The 26,885-nt window shown below is 43.9% G+C and overlaps 1 protein-coding gene across 1 annotated transcript; it reads left to right on the forward strand.

The window, feature by feature from the left end:
* LOC310791752 (DNA-directed RNA polymerase III subunit RPC6-like) lies at positions 1–25,596 on the forward strand. Its single transcript, XM_083653411.1, has 9 exons — positions 1–128; positions 2,951–3,068; positions 5,300–5,367; positions 6,076–6,143; positions 14,054–14,166; positions 20,231–20,374; positions 20,579–20,686; positions 22,406–22,597; positions 24,146–25,596. The coding sequence occupies exons 1-9, from the start codon at positions 73–75 to the stop codon at positions 24,221–24,223; spliced, it is 945 nt and encodes a 314-aa protein (XP_083509537.1). The 5' UTR covers positions 1–72; the 3' UTR covers positions 24,224–25,596.
* The last annotated feature ends 1,289 nt before the right edge of the window (positions 25,597–26,885 follow it).

Below are 26,885 nucleotides of genomic sequence, written 5' to 3' on the forward strand. Positions count from 1 at the left end.
AACAGAGCCCAGTAGAAAGGAACCCCAGTAGAAAGCGACCCAGTAGAGAGCCAGTAAGTGAACAGAGGTGTGATGGCAGATTTAAAGGTGAAGAAGGAGTCTCCAGACGCCGTGGAGGTTGAAAACAGGTCAGTGAAATCACGTTAGCTTTAGGTTACGTTATGTCATATGGAGAGAGACACTTCACGCAGAGGTCCACTCACATTCTGACGCTGCCTTGCTCTGCTCGTGACATGAGCGAAGACACGCGCAGTGTGCAACAAGACTGGCTACATAGGATCTCATTGCAGATTCGATTCAGCATAACTATCCTCAACGCGAGACTCATTCTTCCTTCTTCGTCTCGGATGCGCGGCCCCTCCACTAGGAGGTCTGCTCAAATGGCTTCACGCGATATACACGTTATCAATCACAATAAAACTGTACAACAATGTTGTTATTCAACCCAACGGGGCCAAGGTACTCGTAGTAGCCTCCAATACCGAGACATCATTCATGTCGGAGCCGATGCTCAAAATTGTAAACTGCAGTACACCCTCACAACCATTGAGCACTGAACCGATACATCCGGCGCTGTGGAGCAGTTGAAACCCAAAATTACATAGCCAAAGAAGGCTGTGTCTGAGCTAAAAACTTTGGCACTGGCCGTTGAATAATAGTGGATATAGGGGCCCCGCACACTGGCGCCGGAACAAGGGGGACATGGGGACATTTTGTCCCCCTTAAAATTTGGTCCCCCTAAAAATTTTTTTTTTTTTTTTTTTTTTTTTTAATCTGAGGGGGCAACTGCCCCTGACGCTTAGAGCCCACTTTACACTGTTTACACAGCCTGTGATGCTTGTTAAAGCCATGATCGTTGTGGGATTATTACACCTGAGACAGACAGACCCAGGGATCAAATTACAGAGAGCCCACTTTACAATGTTTACACAGCCTGTGACACTTGTTAAAGCTGTGATCATTGTGGGATTATTACACCTGAGAGACAGACAGACCTGGACTCTGTTTGCACTCACTGTCATTGGCTGCTGCTATAATCGTATACGGTTATTGTTATTTTATTTTTGTGTTGAGATGACAAGTTTTGCACTGTGTTTCGAAGTGATAATAATAATAATAAGTTCAGTGTTTCTGCCTGTGTTGCTGTCTGTTGTAGTGTAATTGTAAAATGACCTAAAGGGAGAGCAGGTCACCAAGTGAGTGAGAAAAGGAGAAAATACTGAATAATTACATCACTACAGTATAATCCTAATGTTAATTTAAAATTAGATATTCCTCTAAATATGGCTAAAAATCATCCAGACGTTCAAAAAAACATAATTTTTTCTTGCCGGCGCCCTGACGGGAGCCGGCAAAAAAACATTGAAAAAAAAAAAAATTTGAAAAAAAAAAAAAAAAAAAAAAAAATTGACAAAAAAAAAAAAATGTCCCCCTAATTGCAAACTCGTTCCGGCGCCACTGGCCCCGCATCCGAGATGAAGAAGGAAGAATGACTGATGAGTCTGGTGTTGTTGAGGCTAATTAATAACCTACAAATTAGCACTGTCTTTCAATACAATTTAACTTCATGTTGGGCTGGGATGGGCGGTATGGATAAAAACAACAACAAAAAACAAATACCAACATTTTTCTGACACCTCAATCCTATATATTATTATAAAAGGGAGCATGTGGGCAAATCTCTGTTCTCTCTGTTTCAATTTTTGTCCCACTGATTATGTCATCAGTGATGTCATAAATCACTGATGATGTCATCAGTGATGTCACTTGAGCAATTGTGCATTGATGATGCTCCAACATCATCAGTGATGTCATACATAGACATTGTGACATCAGTGATGTCATAAATCATCTTATAAGAGAGGCTGGATCTGAATGGACGGAATTTAGGGAAACAGTTGATTGATGGATAAGTCCAGAAGGAGGCGGTAATGCAACATAAAGGATGCCAACTGCCATAAAACACCACAGAAAAATGAGGCGAGGCCGCATAGCGGCTGAGCTGCATATGCGACGTAGAGATGGAACGATATGAACATTTCATATCATGATTAGAGTGACCAAAATGATCACGGTTATCAGTATTATCACGATTTGTTAAAATGTGCTGAAACTTTTCAAAACGTACTAATACACTCACAGAAATCATTTCACCAAGTTTTATATTGAAAACACAGACCCAAAAAGGATTGATACACTCACTGAAATGGGTCCCATTTTTATAGTCTTTGGTATGACTCGGCCGGCCTCCCAGTCTCAGGGCGGACACTCAGACCACAAGGCCACTGAGCTGGTCAAAAATCGATCTCCTTGATCAGCCAACAATACGGACGTTTTCAATTGTTTGAGAGAGCAAAAAGACCGACTGGACTAGGCCGCAGGCAGCCGCCGGTTTCCTAGGGACTAGCCGGGGAAACGGCTTCACTGCCTGGCTGCTCTCCTTCGCTGCACGTACAGCTCGCTCTGGTCCTGAGCGTTACGCAGGCATATAAGGAAATATCCAATCCCCTCGCTGAGGTCTCATTTGCCAGTATTTCATAACCAGTTTAAAAGTTCTGTGTGTAGAGATTTAATTACAGACATTATGTCCCGTTCTTTTTAATAGCCCGCATCATCATATCACATAGCAGCGCCAAAGTCACGCCCTCTTCTTCATTCAGCATACAAACCAAGGGATTTCATCCGCCATTCATTTTTCCATCGATCTACATTTAGTAAAATTCTTATAAAAATAGTTTTACTTGGTCAAACCAAGCGATTCAACTATGTTTAGAATCAGGAGAGACATAGCATTTCACCTAGACGGAGAGAGAAAAACCCATCAGTTTAATTTTATTTTATTTTTCTGAATTAAAAATTAATTAAAACTTATAATAAAGCCAATGAAAAACGAATTTGAATTTTCTCCCTCCCTCTGTCTCCCTCTCTCTGTCTGTCTGTCTCTCTCCAGGATAAAGGAGCTGTGTCAGCAGTTTCCTCATGGCATCACAGACCAGGTGATCCAGAACGACATGCCGCAACTGGAGGCCCAGCAGAGGGCGCTTGCCATCAACAAGCTGCTGTCACTGGTGAGTCCCACGCAGTCCCTGATTGGCCGGTTACATTGACATTTCAGGAAATGTCTCAGGCAGGTGGAGGTCCAGAATGATACGTAGAGTGAAAAACAATGTGAGGTCATGTGATCACTCAGGATGTTTTTAACCAGGCTAACCGCCCCGCCATCCCGTCGAAGGCGGGTGGGGGTCCGGCGAACTGCAGCGCATAGCCCCTCCGTAGGGTGCGAAGCAACCACGGGGTGGGGGTGCAGAGCCGCATGCAAGCAGGAATCCTGCTGGATAACGACGGTCTCGCGTAGCACGATGGCGCGGTACTCGTACCAGGGCCATAGGCAATCGGCGGGGAGATCGGCGGGGCGTGACCCGATGTCGGGGCGGGGGGAAAAGAGTAAGCGGAGCGATGCTCACACGCCGTAGACCCGGGCTGTTATAGACGCGGGGCAAAGGCTGTAACATGAGGGATCTCACGGCCGGCGGGTCTTGCCGCTGTCTCTCCAGCTGCTGGGCCATTTTCTCCACCGACGGCCCGAAGAGGCCAGGCGGGGAGACGGGCTCGTTCAGCAGCCTCCTCTTCTCAGACTCAGTGAGCTGAGTGAGGTTCAGCCAGAGATGGTGGTGGGTGACGACCGAGAAGGCCATGACCTTCCCGGCGTTCAGCGCCATGCATTCCACCATACACAGGGCATAATCCATGACCATACGGAGCTCCGTATAGGTCCCCGGAGGTCTGCTGGGAGGGCAGCCTGATAGCCCTGCAGGAAGGGGCTCTGGCCTCTTGGGGGCTCCCCCAGGACGCCCGCACGGTGTCTCGTACGTCGGGACACAGGGGCGAGTGACATTGGGGTTGGTCGGTGGGGGGCTGGAAAAACCGCCCACGCAACAGGGAACTCTGAAGCCATCTCAGCACGACACTGGCTGCACAGTAGATTACTGAGCACATTTTTCCTGGTTTTTGCCATGCTATCGTTTCAGTATCGGTACCAAGATACTTAGGCAGGTATCGGTATCGAACTCATAATTTTGGTATTGTGACAAGTTAACACTATTCTCTACTCTATAAATGTATTTTAAGGTTTATTTTTTGTCAGGCACTTTATTAGCAGACTTTGTATCAAGGAAAGGACCCGAAAGGACCAATACAGTGGTAAACAATACTAGAGCCCGGTGATATCAATATTGGGGAGCAAAAAATTCAGATATCGATATATCGGCTAATATTCTTCTTATATTATATATACACATTATATTAACACATTCACTGCCAGCCGTTTTTCAATACTGTAGTTAGCTTCTGCCAAGGTTTTTTTTTGAGGATTCTGGCTCATCTTTCAAGAGCAGAGGATTCTTTTCTGTTGGGATTTTGTGAACACACAATATCTCAAAAGAACTAATAGAATGTGTGCTTTCTCTGTCTAAAAAAATTTGTTTGTAGAGTTAGTAGTTATGTAAGCATTAGCAGTTGAATACAGCATGGTTTCAGCGTCTGAAAATGTATTCTGAGATAAATGGCTTTTTGTGAAATTCGATAGAACAGTCACTTTAACCATTCATTTTTGGCATCAGTAAGACGTCAGACATCTAAACAATAGTTTTGAACAGTAATTTCCTCCATAACAGCAGGAAACACCCCTCTCCTTCAAACTCCTCCCTCCGTGTGTGTCTTCTTGGCTGCAGCGGGCGTGTCACAAGCTCGTTTCTGTTGCTGCTGCTGCTGTGCCTGTCTGCTGGCGGCCGCTGGGCAAGTCTGGATGGGCTCGCTCGTTTCTTGCGGTTTCGGTTGAGAGCTTTGATGAAGCTTTTGCGATTCTGGTCTTATTTATGCTGCGTGTTTCAAAGTGTGTTCCACCCGTAATCTATTATGCAAATTTGCAATCCCTTACCGCCAGCAATCAGCGCAAAAGCGAAAGCGTTTTCGCCAATCCATTCTACAGTATGAGAATGGTTTCATCGCGCGTTCCCCTGCAGTTTTGGCTCTGCTTTTTCTAGTTTGGAGGGCACTGTCGCCACTTAGTGGGTCGGTGGAATGGGTTGTACACGTTCGGTGGCTCCAATAATTTTATAGGAGACGTGGGGGGCGTTGATCCACGTCCCACCGTCAATTTTTTTTTTTTTTTTTTTTGACGACTCAACTCGTCATTGGCAGTCAACCGTTGGATTTTTTTTGACGACTCAACTCGTCATTGGCAGTGAACGTGTTAATAAGTGTGTGTGTGTGTGTGTGTGTGTGTGTGTGCGTGCTGCAGGGCCAGTTGGACCTGTTGAGGAACAGCTCAGGTCTTCTGTACCGTATGAAGGATGCTCAGACGGCCAGGTGAGCACTTTAAAGAGCCGGTCCGTATAATATTAACCCTTTGACGGCCTACATCATGGTTACATCACGGTGTTTAATACTGACCCCTTGACGGCCTACATCATGGTTACATCACGGTGTTTAATACTGACCCCTTGACGGCCTACTGTACATCATTATGTCACGGTGTTTAATATAGAGCTCAACAGGCACGTGACTTTTCGTGACGTAATTTGCCCCGGAAGTAAGTTCCGTGTCCATTTTCTCCATAGACATTTCGATAAATCGAAATATAACGAGTTCTAAGGCTCGAACCAAGTCAACACGTGATACAAAAAATAACAACGGGGGAAAAAACGATCCCGTTCCCCCCCCCGTTATCTTTTGTTCTCTTTTGAAATAATAACAGGATATTTCAGGCTATTTCTGCGATAACAATATTCTTGACCTGACAAAATGCTGATTCAAGCATTCTGCAAGTTAGCAGTTTGCATTCAAATATTCAAATATGACCGTGGTTTTTGTACATGCTCTTTTGTAACCAAACCACTTCCACATTCCTGAAGCCACTCCCCTTTTTGGAATGAACTTCCCTGTGGAGCCGCTTTCAGCCATGGTTGTTATTGCTGTGCGTACCTGGCTCAGAAAGTCTGTTTAAAGCCTGGGGTAGATCACAAGCGATCAGGTATATGCTGTTCTGTGTGTGATTGGTTCTCCTGTCTCTCTCAGTAAGATGAAAGGATCGGACAACCAGGAGAAGCTGGTGTACCAGGTCATCGAGGACGCAGGGAACAAAGGTACCGTCTGATACAGGTTCCTTTCTGGACCGTGTTCTACAGGGTTCCTCTCTGGACCAGGTTCCTCTCAGGACCGAGTTCCTCTCTGCACCGGGTTCTACCGGGTTACTCTCAGGACCAGGGTCCAGACTCACCTGTGTCCTTAAGATACAGTTGAAGTCAGAAGTTTACATACACTTAAGGAAGTCATTAAAACTACATTTTTAACTACTCCACAGATTTTACGCTAATAAACTATAGTTTGGTAAGTCAGTTAGGACATCTACTTTGTGCATGACATAAGTAATTTTTCCAACAAGTGATTACAGATTATTTCACTTATAATTCATTATATCACAATTGCAGTCGGTCAGAAGTTTGCATACACTAATTCGACTGTGCTTTTAAACAGCTTGGTAAATTCCAGAAAATGATGTCATGGCTGTAGAAGTTTCTGTTAAGCTAATTGACATCATTGATAGTTGTGATATAGCGAATTATAAGTAATCTGGCAATTGTTGGAAAAATGACTTGTGTCCTAACTGACTTCAACCTAAGTGTATGTAAACTTCCGACTTCAACCATAAAAACCAAAATAAATCAAATCACAAAATGTACTGCAGGCTGCAGTACATTTTGTGATGTTTAAGATACTTCATATTTTTCTGAGTCATGTCCTGACAATGTTGATTAGCCACATGGTTCGACATATATTTTTTGACAAATAACTTAATTTTGTGCTCAAGTTAAAAAATGTGTTGGCTGCTAAAATGGGACGAGTATGTACAGTATGACTATTAGTGGAACTATAGTCATTAGGGATGGGCGGGGGTACTCGGGTACTCGAGTACTCGTTCATAACATCAGTACTCCAGTAATGTTTCCGCTGTTCGCCCACCCCTTTAAAAATGGTACGCACGCATCATCATGTGGATCAGGCAGCATGGCTGTGTTTCAGACAGGCATAACTGCACGGGCGTCAAGTCAGCCAGAATGTAAAAGTATGTCATCTGCTTTAGGGCTTTCAAAATAAAACTCTTATTGTAACATTGGCATTAATATTAATTTTGAGTAATGCTTTACAACCACAGTTTCACTCGTAATCTTAACATCACAAGTATTTTGATACAAGGTTTGCTGCTTTGTTCGTTGAAATACCTTTTTCTCATCCAACGTGCATCAATAAGCTATTTACTTGTTTAAGTAATATTATTTCGAAAGTTTTAACAGGAAGTTTCCCAGCTCATCATGAAAATTGACTGGTGGAGATGCGCTCCCGTTAACGACACGAGACAGATGCACGCTTCTCCACAACGCACCCCCGATAAAACTCATTGAAAACACTAGTTTACTGACTACACTGTCGTCGTCCCATAACGTTAGCCACAAGAAATGTGGAGAACGAATCACTTTATTGCTTCATGGCGATCACTATTTAGCTGCAGCTAACATTATGGTCACTGGTCAGTTTTCACATTTTGGCAGAACACCGACTGGACCTTATAATCCATGGATTTACGTTACTGTAACAGTGATCATAAAGCAGAATGGATTATACCGGACATGTAGGCCTATTGGAAATGAGCCTTCTTCGCTTGTTTCACAAGTCTGCTCGGACGAAGCGCTAACCAATGCCATCCAACCACCGGAGATCTGAGGTAACGTCACCTAATTGTCCCTCTCCTCACAAAAAGTGCTACAGGTAGTGCTTTTTCCATGCAAAAATGCAAACGTTATGTGTGAACAGCCCCACACACAGCAGATTACCCCTGCTCCGTCATTACCATAGTAATAGATATTCAAAATTAACTGCTAACAGCCAAACTTGGGTTAAGCGTGCGTTTCCACACGGAAGTTGAGATCTCAGCAAGGTAATGCGGCTATCCCTAAGCTGCAGAGGGACGTCTGTGAATTCTATTTCCGGCGTATCTCACAGTGTTTGTCTAGGTGTGTATCTTAGATTATACCATGGACTGGGTGAATACTCGATTCTGATTGGCTGCAGGGTGTCCATTAAAAAGTGATAATGTACAGTTGGTAAAGTCATTCAGCCAAATGGTCTGTTCACCATTCATATCAATGCGCCATAGTTTCAACAGTGGTATCAAGAGAGCTGTTTGAGCTATATACCCCCGTTAAGGGTTAATATGACAATTTTGGAAGTTGAGAAAAAAATTTAGTCGGTCAAAGTAACTATTTAAATCAGCCCTGTGTGCTCAGTTTATCAAAAATAACTCTTATTTACAATTTTGATTTTCGTTTCAGAGATTTCTAACCTCGCGTCACCAGGCTCTTCTCGGTGAGAGAGGAGATTTCCCTCTGAGCCCGGCGCGAGCCCGGCGCGAGCCGGGCCTTTGAGAGAGAGAGAGAGAGAGAGACAACCTCTCTGCATTTCACTTGAATCCATTCTCGTCACTTCCTGAAACTCTTCGCTCTTAAATGTTAATATACTTGGCCAATACGTATCTATCATACAAAATAAAGCAAGCGGCCAAACGGTAATGTCTTCATTTAATGTAGAACGCAAAACATCGTTAAACCCGCATTCCTGTGATAAAGTTAGCGTTTGAGTCGGGTTTAAAACGGAGGTTCGTGGAGGTGGGAGGGACTATTTTATTTCATGGATGAATAACAGCCATTTAGCCATTTAGATTGCTTTATTTATTACACATGGAAATATAAATGACTGGTCTTATTGTTTTGTTGGCAAGTGACCATGGTATAAGCGGGTTAATGCACTTCGAGGTGTACATTATCACTTTTTAAGGGACTTCGCGGAGGCAACCATCCTCGGCTTCGCCTCGGACGGTTCACGCCTAGTAGACAGAATATCGGCTTTTCTTCATGCAGTAATCTTGAAAGCTTGAAACCCTTTCCTTGCAGCTGAGTGTTGTTTCTAGCTGAGTACTACTGTCACTACCCGACAGGCTGATCGAGCCGTTCTGCACATGCGCAAGCGGGTCCGCAGCAGGTACAACAATGCCACTTGTACTTAACTTGATACAAGTTGCTTTGCCGCGCTGCATGCTCTTAACACATTCAGTGCCAAGGACGTCTGTGGACGTCCTAAAATCATAATTCATATTATTCCATAATTCTTCTGTTTAAGGTCGTACCCAGCCAGTGAGCATGAATCCCTTCAAGGGATCACACGGCGCCACCTTAAAAATCACATCGCAGCTGCGCAGTGCAGCCACGTTAAAACCTTGCGACGCTCAGAGCCTCTTTGTAGAGTAGGTTGGTCAGTAGCAGTAGCATTAGCAGTATCCGTAGCAGAAGAAGAGAATAGATTTATAGCATTTAGTACCATTTAGTAGAATTTAGTAGCATAGCGATTTTAGATTAGTTTGTGAGATTGTGTAGTGAGTGGATTCGAGTGCTTGGTGTGAGGTGAGTGTGTGCGTGGGTGGGTTGTGTCGGGTGTGTCTGAGTGTGCTAGCGAGTGTGCCTGTGTTAGATTGAGCAGTTAGCATTTAGCGTTAGTTAGGTCAGGGTAGATAGCATCTGTGTAAAAAAAAACAAAAAAACAAAAAAAAATTGTCTGTGTGTCTCTGTCTGTCTGTCTTGTGTGTCTGTTTTGTTAGACTAGCGTTAGTGTTAGACTAGCGTTAGACTAGCGTTAGTCTTAGATTAGCGTTAGTGTACAGTTAGACTAGCGTTAGTTAGTTTAGCTGCCATGCCCAAGGCCAGGCGTAAGCGTGGTGGGCCGCTCCCAGGGCCTGGGCAGCTCACACTGCAACAGGCTCTCAGCCGTGCTGTTCGGGAGAGAGATCTCCCTGAAACAGACACGGATGAGCCCGAGGAGACGGCTTCATCATCTCCTGATGACGCCAGAGATGAGGAATGGCAGCCCCCTGGCCCTGGACCTAAGAGGCGAACATTCTTGGACGAGGCGGCTTCCAGAGGTTAGAACCTACATATAGGCTATAGATAGCCTACTTTATTGATCCTTTACAGGAAACTATTACTACTAAAGCTGTAAATGCCAGACGATTGTATGCATAGATGACTTCTCGATTGTTGACAAAAATGTGATATTGTAAGTTCTGATATTGTAAGTCGATTTGAATAAAAGCGTCTGCCAAATGCCGTAATGTAATGTCTAATAATAAAAAGAAGCAGGAGAAAAATAGGAGGTAGAAATGTAAAAAATAAAATAAACACACCCACACACCTTTTATTATTCATCAATTTATTTTCGTCAACACAAAGCTTGGTAAGAATAACGATCCTGCAATTAGTTAGCATACTAATAATACCATGTAAAATATTCAATTTCAGAGTTGGAGCACAGCTCGGAGGAAGAAGACGACGACGTCACACGTCCCCCCAGCGTCACACGTCGTGCGCGCTTGAGCTCCAGTGATGGTGAGATGAAGGCCATTTTAGAATTACAATTATTCATCTGATATTGAAAACAAACTTTTTTTCCTTCAAGAAATGTCAATATATTTTTATAAACTCACTTTTACTATACAGAAGAGTCGGAGGAGGAGGAGGAGGAGGAGGAGGAGGAGGAGGAGGAGGAGGAAGAAGAGCAGCATCTGCCGGCATCTTCAAGCAAAAGAGGTGAGAAGATTATTGGATTTTGTCAAAAAGACAGCTTGTTTACATATCACAATTGTCTGAAGAAAAACCTTTTATTTCATTGTTTTCAGCGGGCAAGTCTCGTCCCTCCCTGGATCCTCCGAGCTGGCGGGATATGGCTGACTGGAGCCCCAAAACGCTGCCATTCACCGCAGTGCCAGGTCCCAGTGCGGCAGCATCACTGCAGTCCGACAAGCCTGTCGACTTTGTGGAACTGTTCCTCTGTGACGAGCTCATGTTGCTGATTGTTGATCAGACCAACAAGTACGCGGAACAGTGTATTGCTGTCATAGAGGAGCTGCGTCTGCCATACTCCAGGGTAAACGCCTGGCAACCGCTGACCCTGGTGGAGCTGAAGCGGTTTCTGGGATTGCTTTTCCTTACTGGCATCGTCAAGAAGCCGAGTATTGGTCTGTTGATCTGGCGCTTGAAACACCATACTTCGGGAGCACAATGCCACGCAACAGGTTCCAGCTCATTTGGCGGTTTCTCCACTTCAGCGACAATCGGGAGGTCGATGGCAGCGACCGGCTCCACAAGGTTCGTCTTGTCCTTGATCTGCTCCTCTCCAAATTCAAGGAGCTGTACCAGCCGTCACAAAACATCTCGGTGGATGAAGGGATGCTGCACTTTCGAGGACGTTTACGTTTCCGTGTATACAATCCTGCCAAACCCACCAAGTACGGAATCAAGAGCTACATTCTGTGTGATTCAGCCAATGGTTACTGCTACGCCATGAAGCCATACTGTGGAACTCACAGTACCCTGCAGGACACCGTGCGCTTCCTGATTGCCGGCCTTGAAGGTTTTGGATATCGCTTGTGGATGGACAACTTCTACAACAGCGAGTCAATGTGTCGTCTTCTCCTCGGCCTCCAGATCCACTCAGCTGGCACACTCCGTGTCAACAGGGGAGAACCGCCGTCCATCCGCGAGGTAACCACGTCTGACCTGGCAGTAGGTGAACACCGCGCTCGTCACAATGACACAGTGATGGTCCTGGCATGGCGAGACAAATGCATCGTCCGGATGATTTCGACGTTCCACCAGGATGAGATGACAACTGTGGCGGTGAGACAAAAAGGAAACAGTGAGAGAGTCCCCCAGAGGAAGCCAGCATGCGTGGTGGAGTACAACCAGTACATGAGTGGTGTGGATCGCCTGGACCAGAAGATCTCCTATTACCCCTTCATCAGGAAGACTGCAAAATGGAGCTCAAAGTTTGTCATGTACCTGATGCAGATCGCAATGAGCAATGCGTTCATTGTGTACAGGGCACGCAACCCAACGACCAGCTGCAGAACCCTAAAAGACTTCATCCTGTCTGTGCTCAAGTCCTGGACCGCAGATCCCCCTCCTCCTCCGGCCCCTCCCCAACCTCCTCTTCCAGGAAGAACACCAGTCCACCCACGCAAAAGGTCCGCTTCAGCGAGGCTGGATGTGGACTTCGCGGGGCATGTGCCACTGCCAGTGGCAGACCCAGCCACCAAAACAAAAACAATCTATCGAAAATGTGCGCACTGCGCAGCCAAGGGACTCCGAAAAGAGACCAAGTACGTTTGCCCTGGCTGTGACCACGTACCTCTCTGCCTCTACCCGTGCTACTTTGAGTATCACTCACAGTGATACTTTCCCCGACCCCCCCCCCCCCACCCCCGCTTCAGCCAGTGATGCAGTGTTTAGTTTAGTTTAGTTAGTGTCAACGAGTGTGTGGGCAGTCCATCAAGCTTTAGTATGTTTATTTGCTTTGACAGTTGAAAAGTAGAGACACTGGAGAGAAAGCTGTAGCGGGATTCAGTCCTTCAAGACTACAGTAACGTTACCTCCAAACACAAACTGCCTGCTGTCTGACTGTTGTCAAGCCGTCCAATAGCAGTGTCATTACTGTAACAAGAATAGTAGCAGTTGTAACACAGTAATAGCATCAGTCATGTGTATGCCTTTTTTTCATAAAATGTGTTGGTTCTTTTGAAAAAAAAAAAAAAAAAAAAAGCTGGAATCAAATATTTGTAGAAAATAAATGGAAGATTCTTTTCACATACTTGTTGTTATTGACTTGAGTTGAGTTTCCAACCTTTCGTTTGAGGTATTGCATTTTGTTCAACTCTAAGCAGAATTTATTCTGTGGGCTATTATGAAAATACTATGCATAAAAATGTGTTTTATTTGGAAACTACTTTGAAGGTTTTTTTGAAGAAAAGAATACACTGCATGAAATGTTGTGGTGGAATATTTGATTGTTACACACCAAATGAAAGCTTAGGAAGTGTACTTTCATCATCAAAAAAAAAAAAGTTGATATCATGTTTCTTTATGGAGAGATGGCCTGCAACATACACCTTGATGCCATAAAAAGCAGCGTCTTGAAGTTGGACTAAGCGGTGTTCAAATATTTGTAAAAAATAAATGAAACATTCTTTTTACATACTTTTTCCCCCAAGGTAAAGTAGACATTCCAACCTTTCATTTAGGAATAGCATTTTATCAAGCAGAATTCATTCTGTGGGCTATTATGAAAATAATATGCATAAAAATGTGTTTTATTTGGAAACTACTTTGAAGGTTTTTTTGAAGAAAAGAATACACTGCATGAAATGTTGTGGTGGAATATTTGATTGTTACACACCAAATGAAAGCTTAGGAAGTGTACTTTCATCATCAAAAAAAAAAAAGTTGATATCATGTTTCTTTATGGAGAGATGGCCTGCAACATACACCTTGATGCCATAAAAAGCAGCGTCTTGAAGTTGGACTAAGCGGTGTTCAAATATTTGTAAAAAATCAATGAAACATTCTTTTTACATACTTTTTCCCCCAAGGTAAAGTAGACATTCCAACCTTTCATTTAGGTATAGCATTTTATCACACTTGAAGCAGAATTCATTCTGTGACCTTTGTTTACATAAAAGTGTGTTTATCTCGGAAAGTAAAAAAAAACAGCAGAAAACCCTTGAAAGTGCTCTTCCTGCAGAGGCTGTCATTTCATAATGGAACTGTCTAGAAACAAAATTTCTTCTTTGAGAGAAGCAGGAGTGTCCAATGTTTCATTTGAGTCCAGTCCTGTCAATATACCCCTAATAGAAAAAATTCTATAGCTGTTTTCAACTGAATGGAAGTGAACCTGGCACAGGCTCCAGACAATTTTACTGAAGCGCTGTGGCACTCAATGTGTTAAAGAGACAGGTGCCGGTAAAAACAATGGAAAATATACTTTTTAAGACCAGATGATTGCCACATAATTCGATTTCATTAATAAAATTACGATTCGAAAATCATTGCGCATCCCAATTCTCCCTATGATGGTTGTGGTGTGTTTGTTGATGGTTGTTGTTTTCTTGCTGCAGGAATCTGGAGTAGAGACATCCGCTTCAAGAGCAACCTCCCTCTGACAGAGATCAACAAGATCCTGAAGAACCTGGAGAGCAAGAAGCTGATCAAGGCCGTCAAGTCTGTCGCTGTGAGTTCATGCTTCATTTAAAGCCCCCTAAAGTCAAAAATGATGTCTGTGCAGAGCTAGAAGGCTGTTTTCACAATCGTCTGCTGAAAGCGCAAAGTTTCTCTGAGCTCACTGAAAAAGTCATTTTCAACGAGCATGATTTGTGACAATCCCTGTCCAGTATTCAGCAGTTAAAGCCCTTGCTTGTATGTTGTGATTGGCTAGTTATGTTCTAGATAACCTTGATTGGTTGCTTTGGAACTTTTATTGAGGCAGAAGGAGATAGTTTAACTTTTTTGGAAAAACCACCAGGCACAAATTATTATTCAATGTAGACATCACTTTAGGGCAGGGGTTGCCAACCTTTTTTGTACCGCAGACCAGTTTAATACTGACAATATTGCTGCGGACTGGGGGGAGGGGAGGGGGGGGGGGTGTACGTTCATACGTTTGATATTTAACACAGTGCGTATTTTCCTTGCATATAAAGACATTGCAACTCACCAATATCACTGTGTGTAGTGGAGCCCTGGACTGTCTGCAACAAGACAATTAAGATGGTCCCATCGAGGAGAGATGCGAGAGATATGATGATGATGGAAATAGATAGAATAGTTATCTCATGATATTCAGCCTTGACTTTGACTTCCAAAATGCAGAGATGTTATGTCAAACATACTTTTCAGCCCACCGTCATTTGCAAGTGTCGTATGCCATTTATTTATTTATTTATTTATTTTGTCGCACCTTCCATGCCGTCGTTAGTAGGGATGGGCATCGAATTTCGAATTTTCGAATAATCGTTGTTATTATCAAGGTCGACTTTTATTATTGAAATTCGAAATTCGGAAAAAAAAAAAAAAAAAAAAAAAAATTTGAGTGAAATGTTGCATTGTCTCCCCCTGATTCTAAGTATAGTCAAATCGCTTGGTTTGAGCAAGTAAAACAATTTTTATAAGCATTTTAACTCATTCACTGCCAATATCTGACTGGCATTTTTGGCACAGGCCAAGTATTTCCATAATGTTTGGTCATCTTTCAAGACCCACAGTAAATTCTGTACTAGGACTACAGTGATGTCCAATACCTCGAAATGAAGATCTAAGTCTCTACTTTCACCCCCAAAAAGAAAGTTAGCTTTTAGCATGTTCTGTACTCTACTTATAACCCTTTTTATACACCCCATGTTCACCAAAAAAGCCTGTCTGGGAAGAGAAAAGGGAGAAAAAAGCATTTTTGTAAAAGGGCACAATCTCAGGCATAACTCACTCTCAATTCTTTTATTTTGAACTGTATTGACATCAGACATGTAAATATTATTCGTTAGGACACAAATGACAAAAAAAAAATATATATATATATATATATATACACACATGAAGTGCTTTTTTTTACATTCAACAATACAGTTTACTCGGTGTGAGTGTGCAGACAGACAGACAGACAGACAGACAGACAGACAGACAGACAGACACACCGACAGACAGACAGACAGACAGACAGACAGACAGACACACACACACACACACACACACACACACACACACACACACACACACACACACACACACACACACACACACACACACACGATCCCCCTTTTAGATTTCTAACCCAACATAGGATAAGCAATAACCACGCCCTGTGGCGCTGGGATTGGCCAGGAGCAACACTGGAGGGCACGCAGCCCAGCGATTTCATGAACCAACTGAAGAGCTCTTGAGAAGGACAGCGGGCTGCTGTGAGTGCCTTCTGCCCGCTGCTGCCTAGCTGTTCCTGTGTTTATTTTTGATTTGTTCTGGTACACACCCGTCCTCGTCCATGTCTCCCTGTCATATCAACTCTGCTATTTGATCGTTCCCGTTTTCCCCTCGGCTATTCAACACGTCCTCACCGCCCTCGCAAACTGATCGATCATTTCCTCATTCCTCCGATGATCAAACACATCTCTTGATTACTTTCTCCCGTTTTCTCCTGGCTGGCACAGAGGAAGGCGACTCCAGCTCGTGCAGCGCGCCGAGGGCGTTTCAATGGCGTTTCTCCTGTCTGCACAAGGAAGCGTTACCCGTTCTCTGCTTTTCCTCTTGCTCAATTTCAAAACAACAGCTGCGGTATGTGTTTGATCGCGTGCTGTCGGCTACCCTTTGAAGGCAGGGACCTGTGTCTGTGTCACAGGCTGGGCAAGTGTTTGCTGCAGGCGCTGCACCAATAAAAACAAAAACACGTCAAACACGTCCTTGGCGGGGAAGGCCATTGCTGATAACACGTCAAAGACGTCATTGGCGGTGAATGAGTTAAGCAAGGTTTATGGAAAAATGAATGGCGGATGAAATCCCATGAAGAGGGAGAGGGGGTGACTTTGGCACCGCTTTGGCACTCAGACCTGAGCCTACTAAATAATTAACCACTCATGATTGTCAAAACTGTTTTTTATTTTCGAAAATGTCAATGTCATGTAACATGTTCTTTACTTCAGTGGTGCAATGCTTGTTTGAGCTAAAAATCCACAGCAGAAGCTTTTTATATTAATTAATAAAGCCGTAGACTTAGAATCAGGGGAGACAATGCAACATTTCACTCACAAAAAAAAATATATATATATTTTCGAATTTCGAATTAAATTCGAATTTGGCCAGCGAATTTCGAATAGTGTTTTTGCTAGAAATGCCCATCCCTAGTCGTTAGGTCAGCTCTACTTTGATCTCTTCACCTCTTCTGAAGAAACTCTCAAGCAACTTTTCTCAAGCTCGCTACAACTCGCACATCTGTTCAGGTCACCGGGCCATCGCCGTTTGATGACCACGCGTGTGTGTTAACTCATTCATGGCCAGTTTAGGACTGCCAATATTTAGCACAGGCCAAAGATTTTCATAATTGTTGGTCATCTTTCAAGACCCACAATAAATTATCTATTAGCACCAAAGTGATTTGCAATACCTCAAAATGAAGATGTACGTCTCTGGGTTCACCAGGAAAAAAAAAGTGAGCTTTTAGCATGTTCTGTACTCTACTTATAGCCATTTATATACACCCTGTTTTCACCCAAAAGGTCTCTCTAAGAAGAAAAACAGGAGAAAAGGCGATTTTTGTAAAGCACACAATCTCAGGCAGAACTCGCTCTCAATTCTTTTATTTTGAACTGTATTGACATCAGACATGTAAATATTATTCGTTATGACACAAATGACAAAAAAACAAAAAAACAAAAAAAGAAATATATATATATATACATGTACCGTAAATTCCGGACTATAAGCCGCGGCTTTTTTCCCGTTTTTTGGCCTTTTTTGGCCCCTGCGGCTTATATAACGGTGCGGCTTATCTATGGATTTTTTCAAAAAAAAAAAAAAAAATCTCTCTTTTTTAGCACTCTTTCTAACTATAAATCCACTTCTGTTTTAATTTCCTCTCTTGCCCTCTTTTAACAACATAACATAACATAACATAACACAACACAACACAGGTAAGCAGAAAGAAAAAGACGAAGCAATCACCGCCATGAATGAGGAAATGACTCACCTGCTGGAGGCTGGAGATACACGGCTTGGGCTAAACTTTTACTCCGTGAAACACTATCGATTAAGTCCGACATCGCTCAGAGGTTTGAGCAGCTTGAAAACAAGTTTGAAAACGTGCAGAAGTCCATCCACTCACTCACTAAAGCAAATAAGGCAACCGTGAACAGAGTTTCTAATGCGGAAAAGCGCATCAGCGCACTGGAGGACAAAAACAACACAGTGAGTCCGAAAGTGGATAAAATGCAAAAACAAATCGAAACCCTGCACACGCAGGTTGATGACTTAATCAGCAGGAGTAAAAGAAATAACATTCGCCTGATCAATGTAAAAGAGGGAGCTGAGATTGGTGACATGGACGCTTTCGTGGCAAAATCCTGTGTTACATCCTGGACCTGAAGGAAGGCGAGAAACCACCAGAGGTGGACAGGGCACACCGGGCGCCTCGGCCACGTCCAGACCCCGGCCTGCCACCGAGGGCCATCTTCATCTGCCTACTCCGCTGGCCCGACCGTCAACTCATCCTCCAGGCTGCGGGGAAGAAGCCCCTCACCTGGGAGGGTACGCGCTTTTTCGTCCGGCAGGACCTCTCCGCGTTGGTGCAACAGAAACGCGCAACATACAACAGCATCATCGAAAAGGTTAAAGTCAATGGATATCGCTTTGGCGTACTGTACCCAGCGAGACTCGTCATAACCATTGATGGACAGCGGCGGAACAAGAGCTCAAAGTGAAACTGCCGAATATCTTTTGAGTTGGACTGGTCAATAGTACTGTGAGTAACTAAAATAAAAAAATAAAAAACGGAATTCTCTCTTCTTTAGCACTCTTTCTAACTATAAATCCACTTCTGTTTTAATTTCCTCTCTTGCCCTCTTTTCACCACACCGCACACTGTGCACTGTAAAAAAAAACAAAAAATACCATTAAAACACCCGCGGCTTATAGTCCGGTGCGGCTTATATAAGAAAAAAATAGTCAACTTTGAAGGTGCGGCTTATACACCGGTGCGCCTTATAGTCCGGAATTTACGGTACATGCATATACAAGTGCTTTTTTTTACATTCAACAATACAGTTTACTCAGTGTGAGTGAGTGTGCAGACAGACAGACAGACAGACAGACAGACAGACACACACACACACACACGGACAGACAGACAGACAGACAGACAGACAGACACACACACACGATCCCCCTTTTATCTTCGTTACGTTGTTTCCGGGTCTGAGTACTGCTGGCGTCTGCTGCTGTGACTGCCGCTTCTGCCTTGTTAGCTGTTCGTGTGTTTATTTTGTTTTGTTCTGGTCCACCCGTCCTCGTCCATGTCTCCCTGTCCTATACTCCCTGCTGTTTGATCGTTCCCGTTTTCCCCTCGGCTATTCAACACGTCCTCACCGCCCTCTGGATTACCCGTCAAACTGATCGATCATTTCCTCATTCCTCCGATGATCAAACACATCTCTGGATTACTTTCTCCCGTTTTCTCCCGGCTGGCACACAGGAAGGCGACCAGCTCGTGCAGCGCGCCGAGGGGCGTTTCAATGGCGTTTCTCCTCTCTGCACAAAGAAGCGTTTATCCGTTTTCTGTTTTTCCTCCTGCTCAATTTCAAAACAACAGCTGCGGTATGTGTTTGTTCACGTGTTGTCGGCTTGTCTTAGATGCCAGGGACCTGAAAACATGTCACAGGCTGGGGAAGTCTTTGAACTACGCGCTGTACTAATAAAAACAAAAACACGTCAAACACGTCTTTGGCGTGGATGGCTATTTCTGATAACACGTCAAAGACGTCTTTGGCGGTGAATGAGTTAACAGGCCAACCTTTCGGACCTGCAGTGCATTTTTATGCCTCCGCCGGCGATAGCCAGGCCGGAGGCATTATGGATCCGGGTTGTCCGTACGTATGTCCGTCCGTCCGTCCGATGTTCGTTAATGCGATGTCTGAGGAACGCCTTGACGGAATGTCACCAAATTTGCCTCAAACATCGACTTGGACTTAAGGATGAACTGAATCGATTTTGGTGGTCAGAGGTCAAAGGCCAAGGTCACTGTGACCTCTTGAACACCATTTTCAAGCTTGTTAACGCTATATCTCAGGAATGCCTTGATGGAGTTTCATCAAATTTGCCTCAAACATCGACTTGGACTCAAGGATGAACTGATTAGATTTTGATGGTTAAAGGTCAAAGTTCAAGGTCACTGTGACCTCACACACCCAATTTCCAAGCTCTGTAACGCAACATCTCAGGAGTGCCTTGACGGAATTTCTTCCAAATTGCCTCAAATGGCGATTTGGACTCAAGAATGAACTAATGGCGGAGGCATAAATCCGCGGTGCGGTCGTTCTAGTTATTTTTTATTTTTTGCATGGTGGCAGATTCTTTTGTATTGTTTTTTATTTTATTTTTATGGACCACTGTACCTGAATGGTCATGCGATATGCGTTTTCAGGCATGTTAGTATGGTCGGTGATTTATTTCTGAAACACTTTTTTAAATTTCATTTAAAAAGTGTATTGGTGTGGATGTAGCCTGAGCAGCAGACTAACTGTGGCATCTCGTGTCTCCAGGCGTCGAAGAAGAAGGTGTACATGCTGTACAACCTGCAGCCCGACCGCTCGGTGACGGGCGGGGCCTGGTACAGCGACCAGGACTTCGAGTCTGAGTTTGTGGAAGTTCTCAACCAGCAGTGCTTCAAGTTCCTGCAGAGCAAGGTGAGTCCAGACCGAGAGGAGGCTAGAGGCTCTGCTGCCCCCGCTGGCTGGATGCAGTATGACCTCACACTGGCTGATGTCTGTCAACTGACAGCTTGTGGAGGCTGAAAACTGGAGCCTCCAGCAGCTCCTCCAAAACAACCCTAACCCACTTTAATTTTTGGGTGAACTATTTCTTTAAACAGTGTTGTTGTGTGCCCACAGGCTGACGCGGCGCGGGACAGTAAGCAGAGCCCCATGGTCCAGAGAAACAGCTCCTTCGCCACGTCACACGAAGTCTGGAAATACATCTGTGAGCTGGGCATCAGCAAGGTAACGCCACACACACACACACACAGACAAACAAACCCAACACAAAGTTTAATATGATTTTAATAGAACAAATTATCGACACACATGAGTGAGGGGGTACTTTGGCAAAACAGCTCAAGGGGTACATAAGACTGCTTTATTTTATGGGGGCATTTAAGGTCCAGGTTATCCAAATTCCAAGGGCCAATCATATATTTTTTGCTGGCATTTTGCCCCGAAACCCTGCTAATTTGTGACCCTGTTCGCTACATAGTGGTCTGAAAAGTTTGGGAACCCCTGATCTGATGATTACTGATTTCTAATAGGGGTGTACACGTATGCACGTATTCATACCGAACCGTTTAGGTATGATGCTTTAGGTTCAATACGCATTGCAAACCAAACTAATCTTTCACTACTGAACAGTTTGTCTTCTACAACGATATACTGGAAAACTAAAACTGTTGATTTTTGGGGGGTTTTCGGAGTACCATATGAAAATAATAAAATTCGCTTTAAAAGATCAAGGCAATTTCTCTGGCATGTGAACTGTTACACCTCTAATTTTGAATTATTTTGATTTTGATGTCTGATAGTAAAATATGCAGGTAACGTTTCTATGGTAACAACGATGTCTCTGATTGGTGGGAACTCTCTAAAGCTTGTGGGTAGTGTAGCAGCTCACAAGGAACTCAAAACAAGATTTATCTAGCCTGGTAAAACCATCCTGATCAGATGACCTCATATCCTGTTTGGCTCTATGTATCAGTCAGGAGGACTTCCAGCTGCCCACAGTGATTTCAGTGGGAGCGACTACTTGCTTTGACAGACAACTCCTTCAGCCAATCAGCGTCACCAAATCCACTCAGAAGAACGGCAAGACGTCTTTTCCGCTGATCCATACTCTTGTTCTTGTTTGTTGTTATTGAGTCTATTTCTGCAATAACTGCACTTATGGCTGTTTACTCTACGAACGTTAACCTTAAGTTACCGCTCGTTGCTTCGGTTACATCCTCGACTACGACGCAGTTCCTGATTGGCTCGGTTACATTGTAATATCAGGAAATTGATGTGTGCATGTCCAGATTGATACATCGAGCGAAACAGAATGAGGTCATGTGATCACGATCAGCGTGGTTTTAGCAGGCTAGGATCGATTATGGTAGCCTGTTAAACCAGCCAGTCACGTGAACTCACATTTCATTTCGTTCTACCAGACCGTCTGGCCTCAAGCCCTGGGAGGACTTACGAGCCAATCAGCGTCGCGCCTCGTAGTTGACATCATAACCGGCCAATCAGGAACAACAATAATGGCTGCCTCCGTTCTTGTCCACCTCGAGGATTAACGTCAACGTTCGTCGAGTTTAAACTGCCATAAAGTGCAGTTATTGCAGAAATAGACTCAATAACAACAATTAAACAAGTACAGGAGTATGCAACAGTGGAGTTTCTTGGCTGAAAAGATGTTTTTGCCGTTCTCCCGAGTGGATTTGTGTTTGACTGGATCCAACGCTGATTGGCTGAAGGAGTTGTCTGTCAAGGCAAGTACACCCGCCCAACTTCCGCCCACTGCAAACACTGCGTGAAAGCTTGAGACCAGACGGTCTGGTAGAACGAAATTAAATGTGAGTTCACGTGACCGGCTAGTTTACCAGGCTATGATTATGGAGGAAGTAGAAATCAGCTTTGAACGTCCACAGAGCTAAAGAACGTCAAGTCCTAACTCTCCTGTGCGTTCAGGTGGACCTCTCCATGGAGGACATCGAGACCATCCTCAACACGCTGATCTGGGACGGGAAGGTGGAGAGGAGCATCATGGCGGCCAAGGAGGGCACGGTGGGCAGCGTTGATGGACAGGTCAAGCTGTACCGAGCCGTCAACGCCATCGTCGCCCCCACAGGCCTGGTGAAGGTGCCCTGCGGCCTCTGTCCGGTACGCCTCGGTACACGACAGTGACCTTATGCAAACAGCCAGTTAATGTCATAATGCATTACAGCATAGATGATGGACTATAGATAGCTCAATCCAGGCTCCGCCAATAGTATGAAATGGTACTCTTTCGCTCTCCTAAATGGGTGTGGTCACCTCTCCCCTTGAAGTGCTGTGCTGACCTAGCAAGCTAACTTGAGTTAATGATCGTGAGTTCCCAAAACTGAATAAACACCACACATAAACACAAAACTGCCCCTCGGTAGCTCAATCTAGTTGTAACTAAGATATCTGCTGGGAAAAATTTGTTGGCTCCCCCAATTTGTAAATGTGCCCACCTACCCTTCTGTACTGTACAAGCAGAGGAAAGGGAAACTGGTGAAAATAATGGACTCTGATTGGACTAATGAGCCTTTTGGCGAGACATCCGCATCAAAGGATGGCTGTCGTAGGTTCCTGCAGTGTCCAGGTGCGCGAGAATGTAGTGGAGAGCCATGTTTATGGCATAGTCTACATATTCAGGAAATGTTGCGATATTCCATATTAGCGAAAATCCGCCCAAGCCTATCAGGTACTGGGAGAAACCGAAGAGTGAACTACTGTTAGCTGATGGGAGAGCACGGCTCATGCAGTAGTCTTAAATTACAGTAATTATCCTAACTAGAAATATTGCACGCTCATTTCTAGCCTTGCGCACTCGCGTGCTCAACTTGAGCAATTGTACACTGCACGGAACCCTCCGCCTTATTATGGTAGTGAGATGCATTGCAGTAACAAAAAAACAAAACCGCTACCTAAACCCAAACAGAAGCAGATCAGAAAACAAGGGAGGCTTGGTACTAAAACGGGGCACGGTGGCTCAGTGGTAGAGCTGTCACCTCACAGTCAGAAGGTCCTGAGTTCGATTCTCGCCTGGGACACTGGGCGCTGTGGTTGTGTTCCCCCCCATATCTTCAGTGCCTACTGCCCAGGTGGGGTATCTCGTCGTAAGGGCCTTTCTGTCTGTGTGGAGTTTGCATGTTCTCCCCGTGCTCCCCCAGGGGGGTTCCTCCGTATATAACCCCCCCCCACTAAAAACATGCAGAAGATCAGATCGTCATCGTCATCTGACCAGTGACGACAACATCCGAAGTTGGTCCCCGGGCGCTGTACGAGAAAGCGACCACTGCTCCTGGCCTGCCCCCTGGAGGAAAGGACAAGCCTGGATGGGTCAAATGCAGAGGACATATTTCACCGGCCACCATCAGCATGAGTGTGTGTAGTGGCCGCATGCATGTGTTGTAGTGTGTTGTGTGACAATAAAAGACGGGCTGCCGTCTGAAAATCGTTTTTAATCGTTTTTTTTTTTTTATCGTTTTTTAAATATGAGCAAATAATGTATACTTATCAAACAGAGGGGATTAGAAATAAATATACCGGTAAGCCTGCTTCCAGTAGAGGCCTGCTACCCTCTGCAGCTGAGCTACATAAAGGCCTGGGTCAAAATTAGTGGAAATACGGTAATCTTCTCCTCTCCTCAGGTGTTTGCTGACTGTCATCTTCTCTCCTCAGGTATTTGATGACTGTCACGAAGGAGGAGAAATCTCTCCATCTAACTGCATCTACATGAGCGAGTGGCTGGACTTCTGACTCCTCTCTGCCCCCATAGAGAGCCAAAGCCACGCCCTCTTCCGGGTTAGGCATACGAACCAAGGGATTTCGTCCACCATTTAGCTTTCCATCGACATTTTGTATAATGCCTCCAAAAATAGTCAGGGCTCCAATATATCAGGGCTCCAGAGTGCGTGTTTACATGCATTTTCCCACCTTAAAATCTGCCAGTGCCTATACATATTTTCATAACACGCACTGGTGCACCTTGGAATTTGTAGCGTCTTGTAGCATCTTTCTCTCTCTCTCTTTATCTCTCTCACCCTACTCGTGCCACAGCGTGCGGCGCTGTCAATCTACATCTCTCACATAGAAAGGCTTCAGTAGACGAGTTCTGACTAACGTTAGGTTGGCTGGCATGACAATGACATCTTAGCGTCTAATGTTAGCATCGCTAGCGGGATGCTAGCTAAAGATCAAGCAAATTCTGGGATTACTAACGTTACCCAACCTGTAATTCAAGATCGCTAAAATGTGTTGTTGACAATATGACTGCTGTCTGTTAAGGTTAGACCATCTAAGAGCAGCTATCTGCTACGGTTTTTCACTGTCTGCAGTGCACAGTGAGACTATCATTTCACAGCACACTGTGGGATATGTCACTAATCACACAGTAACGTGAACGTTTACAATCATGACCACCATGACATGTTAGGCAAACTACAGATGACTAAATAAATGGTTAGTGATAATTCAATGACTATAGCCAATGAGCTGCATTGAGTCATTCTGGTAAGAAATTCATAGTGCATCATGAGAACGGTAGATTAATCATTGTGTCCTTAAATGTGCTCCTAACTTTTTCAACTGAGGAGCATAACGTAAGGTGATAATCACATCACAGACACCTAGTTCATAAATGCTGCAATACTTAAAATGCAAAGGCTTCCATCAGTGGGCCATAGGCTCAATCCTCACTGTGTTAACTCAGTTGGTGATAGTGACTTTAACAGACGTTTATTGACATGAAAATCTTTGAGCGTATCATTTAATAATTTGCCAATATGTATACAACATGACAAAGAAGGTAATGCTTAAAATGTATTATTGCGGTGCCAAAAGGCGTGGTGAAAAATGTGTGTGCACCTAAATTATGTGCTGGTGCATCTAAATTAAAAAGTAAGGTGCACCTAGTGTAAAAGGTTAGTCTGGAGCCCTGTATATTTAGAATCATGAGAGACCATATAACATTTCACTCGGACCAAACCTTTCAAACTTTATTCACCGTTTTAAATTTAATTTATAAAAATAAATGGTGGATGAAATCCCTTGGTTCGTATGCCTAACCCGGAAGAGGGTGTGACTTTGGCTCTCGATTGCTTTTTCTCTGTGATGAAAAACTGTTTGTGATCCAGCGGTCTGTGATCCATGTTGACTTATTTAGTATTTATGTTGTAGTTGAATAAATCTGAAGTAGGATGAAACGTGCTGCGGGTTTGCTTCATACGGTTTCCCCTTCAGGTCAGGAAATGTTATTGGCAATGAGCTTAGTAATTTATACGTCTTGATAAATTTGGAATTTAAACACGATTTCAGACGGAAGCCCGTTTGAAATCGTGTTTAAATTCCAAACTTATCAAGTTTGAATTTACACAAGTATGAAAAGGTATGGAACAATACAGAGCCCCCTGAAATCCGTTCCCTCCGATTACTACTGCAAACTGTGCCTGTATGCGTTATCCATCCTTGATGAGCTCTAGATAACAAGAAAACAAGAGCTTTGGTTTAGGAATTTAGCCTTCAGAATAAATCTTTAATCGTCAAATTCAATGAATGAGGACAAAGATTAAAGGTATACTATGCAACTATTTCATTAAAAAACATGATATACACTCATACAAAGGTTTTCCTTCTAAATCATCACTTCTGGCCTATGAGTGAGTTTATTTGGAGAGACGCTGCCCCCTGCCTGTATTTTCGTGCTTCCACATTGTTTGGCTCAATCGGGACATTTCTGGGCGGCAACATGTTCAGAGCCACCTGGAAGTGATACCAAAATCACTTCCAGGGGAGAACTCAAGTACAAAATAACATTTGCTTTGTAGGTATAAACAAAATTAAAATAACAAAAGGGGAATTTCCTAACTTTGATTGGAATGATGTTCAGGCAAGACAATACCTATAATCCCTAAAGCAGGAGTTTCCATTCAACTAGTTGAAATGAATATGTGGCAGTCAAAATCTATTTGTGGTGTGCCGCCATATTTGTTCCAATGCGTCAATTCACTGTCCATAAATGTTCTGTAAATGTACCATAAACCACAATTCAACTTTTATACAGTATAAGGTCAAGTATTTTTTTTTTGAAATGTTACTATGAGGCCATATTTGATCACACATTAATGTGATTGAGCTCTTTGGATTCACAGGAGTCTCAGCTTTGTAGCCAAACCCAAATCATACAATTCCATGACTGTTTTGGCACCACAGTGTGCAGAAATAGGGAAACAAAAAGGCAAGAATAACATTTTCACTGCATGCGGATCACTGTCTTTAGGACCCTGGAGCTCATATACCCTATGTAGCTGACATATTTCAGACATGGCTGTAAAGCTAAGACTCATGTGGTTCTAATTAGCCCAATTTCATTCAGATATCTTGATGTAAGAGGTCAAGGGACCCAATTGAGTAGTCATTCCCA

This window comes from Poromitra crassiceps, assembly GCF_964638095.1.
Source record: "Poromitra crassiceps genome assembly, chromosome: 17".
NCBI lineage: Eukaryota > Metazoa > Chordata > Actinopteri > Beryciformes > Melamphaidae > Poromitra > Poromitra crassiceps.